This window comes from Mchenga conophoros, linkage group LG18 (genome assembly GCF_057382185.1).
Source record: "Mchenga conophoros isolate Kocher_MC1m ecotype Shallow Benthic linkage group LG18, M_conophoros_male_GT1.1, whole genome shotgun sequence".
Classification (NCBI taxonomy): Eukaryota; Metazoa; Chordata; class Actinopteri; order Cichliformes; family Cichlidae; genus Mchenga; species Mchenga conophoros.
This window is the reverse complement of record NC_140543.1, coordinates 6,334,692-6,347,678: the sequence shown is the minus strand read 5'-3', so window position 1 is coordinate 6,347,678 and position 12,987 is coordinate 6,334,692. Positions and strand designations below refer to the sequence as shown.

Genomic DNA, 12,987 nt, shown 5'->3' with positions numbered 1-12,987 from the left:
AATGCCCACTAAATAACATCGTCCCAGCATCCTGACAGGTCACAATGAATTTCTGATTGATGAATGGTCATATTTGCTTCTCCTGCTGAGGTTTAAAACACATTACCATTCTCAGGATAGTTTGTACAGGCTAGCAAGCCTCTGCAGGGCCTTGATCCTTTTGAGACGTATTACTAAACGTTCTCAGAAATACTTTAAATAAGCTGTGGTGGTTATTTTTTCATCATTTAATTTAAAATGATAAACTTCATTTTCTTTTTCCTTTACATGTAATATACTGAAGCATCTTTTTTGTTTTCATTCAGATGATTTTGGCTCATAGGTCATTAAAATAAGAAATCCAGTGCCTCTAATTATTAGAATATTTCTTAAGATCATTCAAAGGAAGGTTTGACAATAGAGACGTGTCCAGTTTCATTTCATTTATACACTCAGTACTCGGTTGAGGCTCCATTAACAGAATTACTGTATCGGTGTAGTGGTGCGTGGAGTTGATCAGGTCAGGGTGCGTCTGCTGAGGTGTTACTGACGTCCAGGTTGCTTTGATAGATCCTCCCTGGGATTCAGGCCAGGCGAGTTAGCCCAGCAATAACACGGTCAGCAAACCATCCATATGCAAAAAGTTCATCATCAGCTGGAAGCAGAAAGAGCTCTAAAATCTTCTGGTTGACTTCAGACTTGATAAAACGCCGTGGAGCACCAACAGCACCAACTCTTCACAGACTGTGGAAACTTCACTCTTCAGACTTTAACATCGTAATTTCAAAATAAAATACAAAACTGACTTTAATCTGAAAAGAGGACTTTGAACCACTGAGAAACAGTTCAGTCTTTTTTCTCCTCAGTCCAGATAAGATACTGTGACGGTGTCTCTGCGTCAGCAGTGGTTTGATATCAGGACTGAAACTGTTGTAGGTCCTTTCCTGAAGACATTTGTGTGTAGTGGCTCTGAGATACTGACACCAGCCTCCGCTCACTCAGCTGAAACTCTCCAAAGCTCTTGAATCGACTTGTCATCACAATCCTCTCAATGCTGCGGTCATCCCGGTTGCTTCTGCACCTTTTCCTACCACAGTTTTCCCTCCCAGTCAACTTTCCGTCGATATGCTTCGATGCGGCTGTGAGCGGCCGGCCTTTTCACCAACCTCCTGTGGCTTTCCCTCCTTGTGGAGGATATCTGTCAAGTCAGCAGTTTTCCTAATGTCGTGGTAGCTGGTATGGTCTGGATCGAGAGATACTGGTAATTACAATTCAAACAGTATGAATACCAGTAACTACGTTACTTCCTTCAGTTTATCGTGTTGGTATGGCAGAAAAAAATCAGATAAGTAGAAATAAGAACAAAAGCATGACACATCCTGGTCTCATGGTTTGATTCCAGCTGTTATCTGGCCGTTGGCACATGAAGCATGAGGATCATCAGTATAACGGTGTCTTTAAATGTGTCAAAAGGAAATAAACGGAGACACTACAAAAACTGTTACTGATGAGACAGATTTTGTTAAATCATTACAGAATGTGCTGAGTTTGTGCAGGCGTCAAGGTCACGAGACTCAAAAATATTTTTCAATGAAAGTATGAAAACTGAAAAAGGAGCAGTAGGGGGGGAAAGCGCAGCAGAAACAAAACAAAAAGAGAAAACTGGCTGTCAGGAGAATGACAGCACTGCCACAAACACACACAGTAAGTTACAAACTCCACTTACAAACTCAAAGAACACAAGAAAAAAGGACCTTGAGCTGAACACTGCCATCAACATCTTACTGTGAAGCTCAAAGATGAAACGCTACGTCCAGATTCTCTCGGTAGAGAACATCTTTTATTAACTGCTGACTCAGTTTTAGTCAGAAAAAACTACAGGACAGTTTCTGTTTTAAGTTCAGCTGCTGTTTTTTTTTTTTAGTCTGGGATTCAAGGACCTTCAAGGGGTCTGAGGGAGATTTGAGGTCTCCCACAAAGTATTGAATCCTTTATGTTTATTATTCTGCTTATTATTTTATTATTCTGTTCTTGATGAGGTGAAAAAGGGGGAAAATATATAAGAAACAAGGCTCTGATGGGAGCTTTAGTTTTTATATGCAGCTGTCTCAGAGTCCATACTGTGCTTTGCATAATAAAATAAACTTTTATTAACTTCTTGGGTTGAAAGATGTCATTTGTACCTGATTAAGTTTCATATAATGTTTAAAACAATGTTTAATTAAGCAATGATCTGGATTAAATGTGTGTGAATATTAACCCTGTCCTGATTGTCTATTTGGTCCCATATGAAAGACGAATAACTAGAAACGTTGTAACAGTAAGCACACACCACGACTTGGCGAACATAACAAAATTGGAAACTTCGGGAAAAATCGAAATCTTATAGCGGTTGGGTTGTTTTGGTTTGTCCAGAAGAGTCCGATTTCGTTAGGAGTGTCGAGACCTGCTAACAGAAGCTTTGTATTTTTGTATACACTGTCTGGATTAGCTGAAGCTGCCTTGACGAGGGTCTTCCACCTTTGCTAAAGGAGTTTGTAGTTTACTAAAGGTGTTGTGAATAACTGTAAGGCGTCATTAGATAAAGCTGCAAAGGGCCACACAGTGGACAGCTGAATGTAAACCTCTTTGACAGACGTGACAGAAAGCCTGTTTTTTCAGCCTGAGGCTTGAATTCATGTTTAAAAATGTTCCCTTTCAGTTGAAACTGACTTAAACAGCTTTACAGACTCACTGCAGTCGTTGGCCTTCACATTAATGACACAGCGCTAACTGCTAATGATCGTTTTATTTTCCCTGTAGGACGCCGTGTGCCACGCCGAGACCAAAAGTTAGACTATTATGTCAGCACTGCGCCAAGTCACCTACCTTTACTGTGGTGGTGGTGGTGATGGTGGTGGCGGTGGTGGTGGGAGGAGGAAATGTGAACATGCTGGGCCAGCACGTCAGCCAGCCTGCCGGCCGCTGCCCCGCTCCCGCCGCTGCGTGTGGAGGACGAGGACGAGGAGGCTGTTGACGAGGTGGTGGTGGTGGAGGAGGTGCCGTGGATTGCCCTGCTGATCCAGTGCTCCATGCTAATGCTTCCTTCCTGGCTGGACGAGGTTCCTCCGCCGCCTCCTCCGTCTTCTTCTTCACCTTCTCCTCCCTCTTCTTCATCACCGTCCCCCTGACCTTCGCCCTCTGAGCCTGAGGAGGTGTCTGAGGAAGAGAGAAGATGAGGATGGACATTAGGGTTGAAGTTTTATCCAAACCGTGGGGGAAAAAAAGGATCTTTCCAAACACCGGTGCAAACAGAGGTGTCGATGTGTAAGCCCTACTCCCCCCCTCTGGGTAAAGTCGCTGCAGGGGAGGAACACAAACTTGTTTGTGCGTGTGAAAGCTAAAACGTGTGTGCGTACACGGGTGTGTGCTTCTGCAAGTTTTGCATGGCATTTCCATAATGCCCACGGCGTTATGAGGCTAGTAGTGGTGATATGAATAACAACAGAAGCTGACCTAGTTCTCACACACACACACACACACACACACACTCAAAGGTACTCGATTAGTGTGCACGTGTGTGTTTTCTCGCAGGGCAGATGCAGAGAGAAGGTAACTGTGCGACTGACGAGGAAAGTCCAACAATAAAAAAAACCAAAAAAATTTAAAATTCAAATATTTCAACCCAAGAGTGTTACTATGAGACGTTTGATCTTTTTAACTATAAATGGTTCCTTACCCGATAAAGGGTTAAACTGGTTTGCTGCGCTCCAGTGTGACTGACTTTAGTACACACACATATGCAGCTGGGACTCTGTACCTGTGCAACAGGTGAAACCATCTGGGAACCTGAAGTTTAAGTCAAAGCCTTTACTTTGTCATTTAGCTGCGTTCATCTTCACATTTATGAAGTTGATGCTTTGGTTTGTTTTTCTTGTTTTAATAACCACATGGAATCAGCTGCTGAAGTTGGTCAAAGTGAAACCAAAACACCTGGTAAATTTAGAGCAACAAACAACAACGAGGACTAATGTTTGTTTCCAGTATTCATTCTGCTTTTAGCTCTGGGCGACCGGTGAAGAGCTTCCCGTCTGCTGTTGGGTGAGAAGCGGGTGGTGAACCAAAACAATGAGATGAATGAAAGATGCTAAATATCAGCTGCACATTTGCTTAGTATTTTATAAAGTTAGTCACTAAGAGTGACATCTTTCACGTTACATGCTATGATGCATGTGTAAGAATTTGGTAGCGTGGCGACGTTAGCAAAACTATAATGAATCAGACTCTCTAAAGCTCGTGAGGAGCAACCTTCGTGTAATCTTAGGTGAAAAGTAAACACAAGATTTCAGCTGTTTCCTTAAACTAAAGTTAAATCTTATCTGGATAAGATTTACATTACCATTCGAACTCGTGCAGATTATATAGTAATTTTCCCTGACACTGATCTTAGTACAATAAATGTTTCAGTGTAAGACATCAGAGTTTCGTCACTGCTCCTGTGTTAGTAAATCAAATCTTAAAAGATCAATAAGAAGCTTAACATGAAAGCATGTCTACACAAATCCTTTGTATGATATACAGAGGGGAGATCCTCAATTTGGTCTCAGGCACTGTGAACACAGAAGCCTCCAACACCCACCATGCAAACCTTTTGTTAGTGAAGACAGGATAAAACTGATTTAAAGGTGAAGAGGGCTTAATCAGCTTGTGTCAAACAGTGCACTGCAGGAGGAGCTGCAAAGCTTGAGTCAAATAATATAAATATGTAGAGTTTGATGACCAAACTGTGTATTTCTTAAAAAGAAGAAGAATTGAATTTGAAAGCAGAAAAAAAAAAGAAAATCAGTGTACTAGAGCTTTTATGGTGTTTTTTTTTTTTTGCTTTTACAATTTAACGTGTGCAATCGAGACTTTGAAAGTCAGCATATTTGTCATTGATACAGCTGACAGCACTAGAAAACACCATGTGACTGGATGTAGTCTTCCCATGATGCTTTGTGCTAACACACTTGATTAATGAATGTGGATCTCGTTATCCTGCTCATAGCGAGATGGGGAGACTTCCAGTGACAAAATATATTGAAAGCGCAACGCTGCCAGCTGACTTACGAAGCAAATACTCAGAAAAATGCAGAAAGAGAAACGAGAAAGTGACACAAAGCGGTTCCACAGAAATATATTTCACGATGCGTTGGAAAAATTAAGAAAATGCAGCTGTGAAAATCAGTCAAAACCCGATGAGAGCACATCAGAGGCCTCTCTCACTTGTCATCTCCGCACGATACGACACGCTGCTCAGCAACACACGACTCGGCTGTCCTCGCATGAACCTCGCTGGCTGACAGAAATGTGTGTGTGGCTGCGTGCGCACAAGTGCCTGTATGTGTGCGACTGCCTTTAATGCTCCCACAAGGTCTTTCTAAATCTGCACGATGAATTGTGTGCAGTTTGTGTGTCATGTGTGCAGCTTGTTTATCTTCATTTGTGCACAACAGTAAAAATACCCGGAAATCACGCAGACGTGTGTTTGTGTGTAGTATTATGAACATTCTTGCAGAAAAAGCGTATGCACATTTGAAGCATGTGGCATGTGAGTCTTGCAAAAAGTCTGCTCAACAAAGGTTTCATTGCCATTTTGAATTTTGAATTATAAAACTTGAGCTGGGTTAAGATTCTGTTTCAGTGAAACTGTGGTCAGCAGTTATCATCATCAGTCTGGCATGCATCAATGCTAGCTAACTAGCATTAAGTCAATACTGGACTCTTTCCATAAGATTCAATACAAACAGGTATTTTGCATCCAAAGCCATCATCCCCTAAAGCACAGAGGTCCATTGTTTGTCCAGGAACTGCTAAAAACACAGTGAGTTACACTGTTGCACTGACTGATGTGTTCTTTTCAGAAGTCATAATTTACTTCGACTCGGTCCTACATATATCGTCCTGCTGCCCCAAATAATCACTCAAGCAGTAAATGTGTGTTAATCCATCACTACAAATAGTCCTCAGCTGTTTGGGGAAATCACCGAGCATTTTTCTCTTTTTTCTTTTTTGCCAGGGAAAAAAAACAAAACAATTTGTTGAAAGATTTGTGTATTCAGCAGGAAGCAGTGGGATTGCCAAAGATAATCATAGGAGTGCCTGAGCTAGAGAGAGCCAGAAAGCACTGAGCAAATATAGAATAATGCCAGATGTCCCAATTAATTTTATGACTTTTTTTTAAAACCAAATATTCATCTGTTGTTTAAGATACAGAAAACCCACAGACAAGGTAAACAGCAATGACATCATCTTTCTTGCAGATTTTTAAGTTTTTGTTTTCTTTAAAAGGGTACAGTTTATAAAATCGCACCACTAGATGTCAGAAGATTGCAGATCGCAGAGTTTCTTCTATATTTCCTAGCTATGGTGGCTGCCGTGAGACAAAAAAGTCTTACAGCTGTTTATCTCTAGTGAATGTAGACCGGCAGTCCGCTGTTTACCTCAGATGGTGTTCACGTCTATTTACTCTGGAGGAGGACGAAAAACTGATATGAGTGGATGAATCAGTGAAGCTCACCCCTGCAAGTGACAGCAATACTGAGTTGAGCTGTTGAGGATATCCTGTGCTTTTCTCTCAAAGGGCTACTGTTTTTGTTGCTAATAGCTGCCGTTAGCCTCTGTTAGCTGCTGTTAGCCTCAGTTAGCGGCTGTTAGCTTCTATTAGCAAAACTTTCTTTAAAATCTCCCAAACATTGCTGGACTTGGACAGACAATAAATTCTCACACAATGTGAGAATGTAATGTATTTATTTTATTTTTTTTATCAGAGTGAAAGATTGATTTTTAGGATTAAAAACATGTTACCCTATAACTGGCTGTTGGTACTGCCAGTTGTCACCTGTCTAAAGACGGGCGGGTCTAATGTGCTGACAATAAGTAATTGTGACAGTATTGGGAATAAATATTCATGTTTATGCACGTTTTTATTTGTTAGAGCCCTGACTTGAGTTCAGGAGATGAAGTGGATGATTAGGTGGAACTGTGACGTGCATCTCAGCCAGTATTTTCAAGATGGTGGGGGAATGTGGCGGCTTCCACAAACAGACACCCACTCCTTTTTATATTTAATGGATTAATTCTAAGTTTATGAGAAAATGCATCAGTTTGTTGGATAATATAATTCCACAGTAATCAATGTATATTTGTGAGTCTGTTTTTCGATGAAATAACCTCAAAAAATGAATGAATGTACATTTAAAGGTTATTTTCTACATGTTTTCCTATTAAATATTGTGGGAAGTAAAGACTTAAATCTATTTACGCTTCTAAAAATTGGCACCAGAATTAAGATTTAATAATAGTCAGATACCACGTTACATTCACCCACCTCATACTAGTTAAATATTGACACTCAGCTGCCTTCAGTGGTTGGCAGGAGTCTATGGGTGTTTTGTACGTGCTGACATCTTTCTATCATTGCCACCAACTTGTGCTTAAGCGAGCCCGGCCTTTACAGCCATGCACCTCAAAGGGCCCGGACGCTTCATCACCCTGTCACCAGTTAACCTGTTTTAAGTCCAATGACAACCTTTGGTAAGTAATAACCCCTAAATACAACAAACATCCAACAAGTGCTGTCATTTAGAAGATACCCTAACCCCGTCATTCAGCAATTACATTTTCACCCTGATCAAAGTCAATCAGACACTTGCCCATTCCCAAGCTTCCAATGAAACTAGATGCACTGATTGTTATTTTACCACCTAAAGCCCAACACATAACAGGTGCCTCTGTAACAACATAATCAGAGTTATTGATTTAACTATCAGGGGTTTCAGTGTTGTGATTGGCTGCTGTGTATTCAAAGAGGAATTAACTGAATAAAACTGATTTATGTAACAAGTTTTTACCATCAATGTGTTGCTGTACATCACAGGACATAGTATAGAATAGAATAGAATAGAATAGATGTGTATTGTTATTGTATATGTACAACCAAATTATGGGTGCTCCACACCAACTGTGCAGGAATAAAATATAAATAGTAAGACAGCAGCAATACATAATACACAGGAGAAATATATGCAATCAGAGGGATATATACAAACTAGAGGTGGGGTGTGAGGGCATGGATCCATCTGCTTCTAATTTTGGTTAAGATGGGCTGTTAAGGAGAGCTGAAGAGTGAGAGGGAGAATGAAGGGAAGAAATAAAAAGAATATGTTGGATGAAGAGCAAGGACAAGGGAAGCCTGAGAGGGGGCAGCTGGAGATGCGAAAATAGTAAAATTGGTGTGTCCATTCAAACAAACAAACAAAAAAACTGAAAATAATGAAGTGATAATGAAGTGGATCGCCATGAGGAAGCAGCCTTTGGACATTCTGCTTCAACTGATCAAAACGAGGCTCCTTATTTACGTCTTTCACTGCTGTAGTTCTTCTCAGAGCTGTTAGTGTAAATCATGTCTCGTTGCTCAGTGAAGCTCAACCCTGCAGCCAAAGATATAATGGCCTCATTAACACTCTCATTAAACAACACCAGTGGAATAAAGACATGGACGACTGCCACCTTCGCCAAAGGACACATCCTAGTTTGCATGCTACGGGGACACCAGCGCCTCTGTGAAGCATCCTTTAAAAACAAGCTCCATCTATCATGTATTCACATAGAGCATTCCCAATGTTTACTGGAGAAATGCTTTGTGAGGGAGAAAGAAAATCTGTGGCCATCGTATTCCGGGAATGAGTCCGGGCATTTCATACGCCATCAACACTCCACTAACTGAAAAGTCCAATCACAGATATTTGAAGAGGCAACAAATGGGATTTATAGAGTTGTTGCTCCCTGCATCGATGCTAACGCTCAGAAGATAAAACCCTGTGGGCCAAACAGAGTCCTGCACAAACAAAACAGGAAAACGGATCTATACTGTATATACTGCAAGGTTTCTGTAATCTTCAAAACAGACATGGAGCAACAAGTAATTCATATGGCAATACATCACATTGGATCCTCTAGCAATGCATTATCGTTAAATGACAGAAAATGCAATACTGCCGTCCTTAATGTATGGCAGTGATTTAAAATGAAGCTTCTGCCCTTTGTTAGTCTGTGACTGTTTGACATTATTGAAATATGAGCTTATTGCCCAAACTTTAATGGAGAAGTGACGGGAGTGACATTAACTTTAGCCGAGGCAACTAAACGTAGGGGATATTTTGGCTTTACTCGATAATTAGTGTGTTTCTGGTGATATTATAAATATGGGATTTGGAAAGAAAACCAATCAGTGTATGCAATAAATAGCTCTGTCAAACAGGTAATACTGGGCACTGTTTACCTTGTTTTCAGCTGTTAAGTGTGTTTTACAGCTAACACAAGGCTTTTTTGAATATATATTATAAGATATTTCTCATTTATCGGAAACATGAAAACTGTTTGTATTTGTGTAGTTATGCTGAGGTTATATTGACCAGAAGCATTAAAGATTTTAGAGTAACCATGGTATCTAAGGCAATAAACGATCCACACAAATGATTCTGTATTTCAGACCCTTCCACCGTCTCCACTGTGTGATGCTGCTGAGTGTAACACAGCAGGTCTGGTTGTGACGTGAAAAATCCTTCCTCCACGTCCCGCTCTAGCAGAGCTGTACTTCATAAATCTGCTCATTAAGAATTTAAAGATTAACCCATAAAGAACAATTTAACTGTAAAAACTGAAATTACGATACAATGAGAGATTATTGTGCTGGAAAAGTGATATTTTGCATCAATCGTCCAGAATGAATGATCGCCGTCCTCTGCATTGCTAAAGACGTCTTCCAGCTGACCAATCTGATGCGAGAACTTAGAGAAATCTACTTTCTAATGAGCAAAATAAAGTGGTTCACGTTTCCTGCACTGCTGTTAGCTTACAGAGTACCCATCCGTCTCCAGGTTTTATAGAAGATGCTGACACGTCAGTCAATGACGGCTCGTCCTATTCATTCATTACCAATGTCACTACCACACGGAGATCGATACTGCAGCTACTCCTCTGCTCTTGGGGGATTTCTTCTGTTTAATATTAATGCAAACTGATCTTTTCTTTATTTTTGGTAAATGATTGAAATTTAAAAATCATCGTGCATCAACATAAACGGAAATCACATTTGCAAATGAGCATGGCGGTTTGCCAGCTGCTGCCAGAGTCAGTCAATGACAGAGTAACTCGACTGACAGCTTGAATCCCAAAGTTGGCAGATGTGACAGATGGCGGGCTATAACGTGACATTTCACGGGCTTTTCATTTCAGGCCTAAAGGAGACACCTTCTGAGAAAACCAGCGTAACTTACAGACGATAGAAACGGCAAAAAACAGCCTCTTCTGCAGAGAGACAGAGCCAGAATAAACATGAAGCCACTGAATATATGAGATAGCATCTATAGATATTTACATTCTGTCTCTTTGTGAAAAACATTGCTGACTTTGATTTTGATCAATTTTTTGCTGATATTCTGTAGTGATGGAGGATAAATCTTACCAACTATATTTCCTGCGGTGCCACCAACATGTCAGAAACTGACCTTGCCCCGTGTTTAAACACAACACATCAAAACTTCCTGATCTTTTAGATGAAGTTTCTTCTTCTTTCAGCTGCTCCCTTCAGGAGTAACCACATCGACTCATCTGCCATATCCCTAACACCCTCCTCTGCATGTCCTTCTCTACATCCATGTACCTCCTCTGAAGCCTTCCTCTTTTCCTCCTGCCTGGCAGCTCCATCTTCCATCCTTTATCTAGTATATTAACTTTTCCATTAGTACTTACAACCAAACAAAGTGTACCGTTTCTGCCTCAGTATTGGTAGAGTAAAAATAAACTTTTTTTTTTATATCAATAGTACACAAAGATTTCTTTCTGTTTTCTCCTGAGAGTTTGAGCCTCACAAGGACACAGCTCCTGCTGTTTGAGCTTCGTTTGGTTCTTTTCATTAGTTGGTATTATTGAAAAACCAGCTGAACTCCTGGTATTGTCAGAATTCATTCACAATATGCACACAGTCAGGATCAGGCAATGAAAACTAATTATTAAAATGATCATTTTCGTTCATTGGCTTCAAATGTGAAAGTTTAGTGTGTCCTTTACCTGGTGGTGTGTAGGCGTCCATGGAGCTCTGGACCACAAGCGACCGCCTCTTCGAAGGCATCGGCACCGCCATCTTTCTTTCTTTGTGCTTTGCCAGGGCTGCCTGCACCGCCTCCGTGTGCACATCTGGAAACATATGCAGGACATATAAAAAGTCTCTGTTAGATCCTTCTCATTCACAGTGATATAATGAATAATCACATAATCAGAGATGTTTTTTAAAACTACACTTCAGTGAGCTAACTCAGTGTTAGCTGTTGAATTCCTTTTTGTCGGCACAAATGAAAATTACTCTGCAGATACTCAAAGGGTGCTTAAGATTTGGTTATCCAAAATAAGAGGTTACTGGTTTCCCCCAGCATTTAATGCTTCTGTATAATACAAAGTGAGAATTGTGAATTTAAAAGCTATACACTATATATTTTTTTCCCCAAACTACTCCTAGACCAACGTACCGTCAAACATCAGGGCTGGAGAGCAGCCGACTGATGTAACTGGGAGAGGATGAATTAATACATATATTATATATGTATTATTATGTATAACTGTAGCAACAGGCTAAATTTACCCCTTATTAGCATTTAAGTTCCTTAAAAAAAGCATTCTATAATATTTAGTTACATAATATCACATTTAAAAAAGGTTTAATTATGCATCATATGTTATCATGCATGCACTAAGAGCTCTGATGTCCAGTGCAAACATACAAATTAGATGGAGTCCACCCTGCAGCAGCAGCACACAGAGACAGAGCAGCAAACAAGAGCAGGACTATCCTCTGTGTTTCTGCTGCACGGTTCTCTTTACAACGAGCACCATGTTCCCATTTATTCTCATTCAGTTTACGTGCACAAACATTCCCAGCCTGACAGCAGCTCCCATGAGGCCCTGTGGTTTCTGACTGGATTAGGTGCAGGGCGTGTCGGCGAAGATGTTTCGTAAATTGGTGTTTTTAAGAGTGAGATAGAGTGCTGCATACAGAGCCACAGCTGGGTTTGTTTGAATGGTGCCCACTGCCAAAAAAAGGCAAACGCCACAAACGCCGACACAGAGCAAACGGGCGTTTGGCCCGATAGTGACATATTAAGACATTAGTCAGAACGAACGGGGCTCACAGACGTCCGGTTGTTTGGCTTGTGGATGTGCTTATATAAGGGGAACAGAGGTAATTTAAATCTCAAGTGCACATTTATTGTCTCCCGGTTGACTGAGTGTGACTGTGCAGTGTGTGAAAGCGAGCATGTGGCATTTAAAGGTGCTCACATGGCTCTTCTTTTTCAGTTCACTGGGTTAAACGGGTTTTGTCAGGATTTATTATGCATCAGATCAAACTTTAATAGCTTCAATTCTCCAACAGCTTGTAGGGACATAATAATAAAGTAAGCCCAGTTCCACCACCTGTCAAGGAATTCAAGCTTTACAACACCACATTGTTTCTTTTCTTATTGGTTTCCTGTCTATCTGTATTACCATCGCTTGATGTCAGTAGAACAAATTCCTACAAATTACTTTTGAATAAGACGCCACTGAAAAGATTGAAATCCTGAGTTAATCCTGTATTAATCTTTAGTCAACACCAGATGGAACGAAACTGAACCGCATCTTACAAGAGCTGTGGAAGATTTGTCAGGAGCTCATTGCATAGATGTAAAGCAAACACTGGATTTGTTGTAGCTCGTTCTGCATGTAGCAAGAAGATTCAAGATATCAACGAAGATGTGGTTTTCCTGATGTCTGAGAAAGTCATCAGAGCTGGTAGCAAAATACTTCAAGACCTTCAGAGGCCAAAATCTATCCAAAAACCACCAAACACTAATCAGTTTTGCCTGATCTGAAATACAAGTACATGTATTTGCATAAAAGAAGTAATATGAAGTATTAAGTTATAGCAATTATTAAACCTGATTTCATCAATGA

The 12,987-nt window shown here is 40.5% G+C and overlaps 1 protein-coding gene across 8 annotated transcripts in view; it reads right to left on the bottom strand.

The window, feature by feature from the left end:
- LOC146553084 (disco-interacting protein 2 homolog C) overlaps positions 1-12,987 on the bottom strand; it is a 199,788-nt gene that overhangs the window by 69,511 nt on the left and 117,290 nt on the right. For all 8 annotated transcript variants that reach the window (XM_085255373.1, XM_085255374.1, XM_085255366.1 and 5 more), the window contains exons 4-5: positions 11,071-11,196; positions 2,848-3,177 (exon numbers count right to left, since the gene is read on the bottom strand). In XM_085255373.1, the coding sequence (XP_085111499.1) occupies positions 2,848-3,177; positions 11,071-11,196 (456 nt within the window). The remainder of the gene's footprint in view (positions 1-2,847; positions 3,178-11,070; positions 11,197-12,987) is intronic.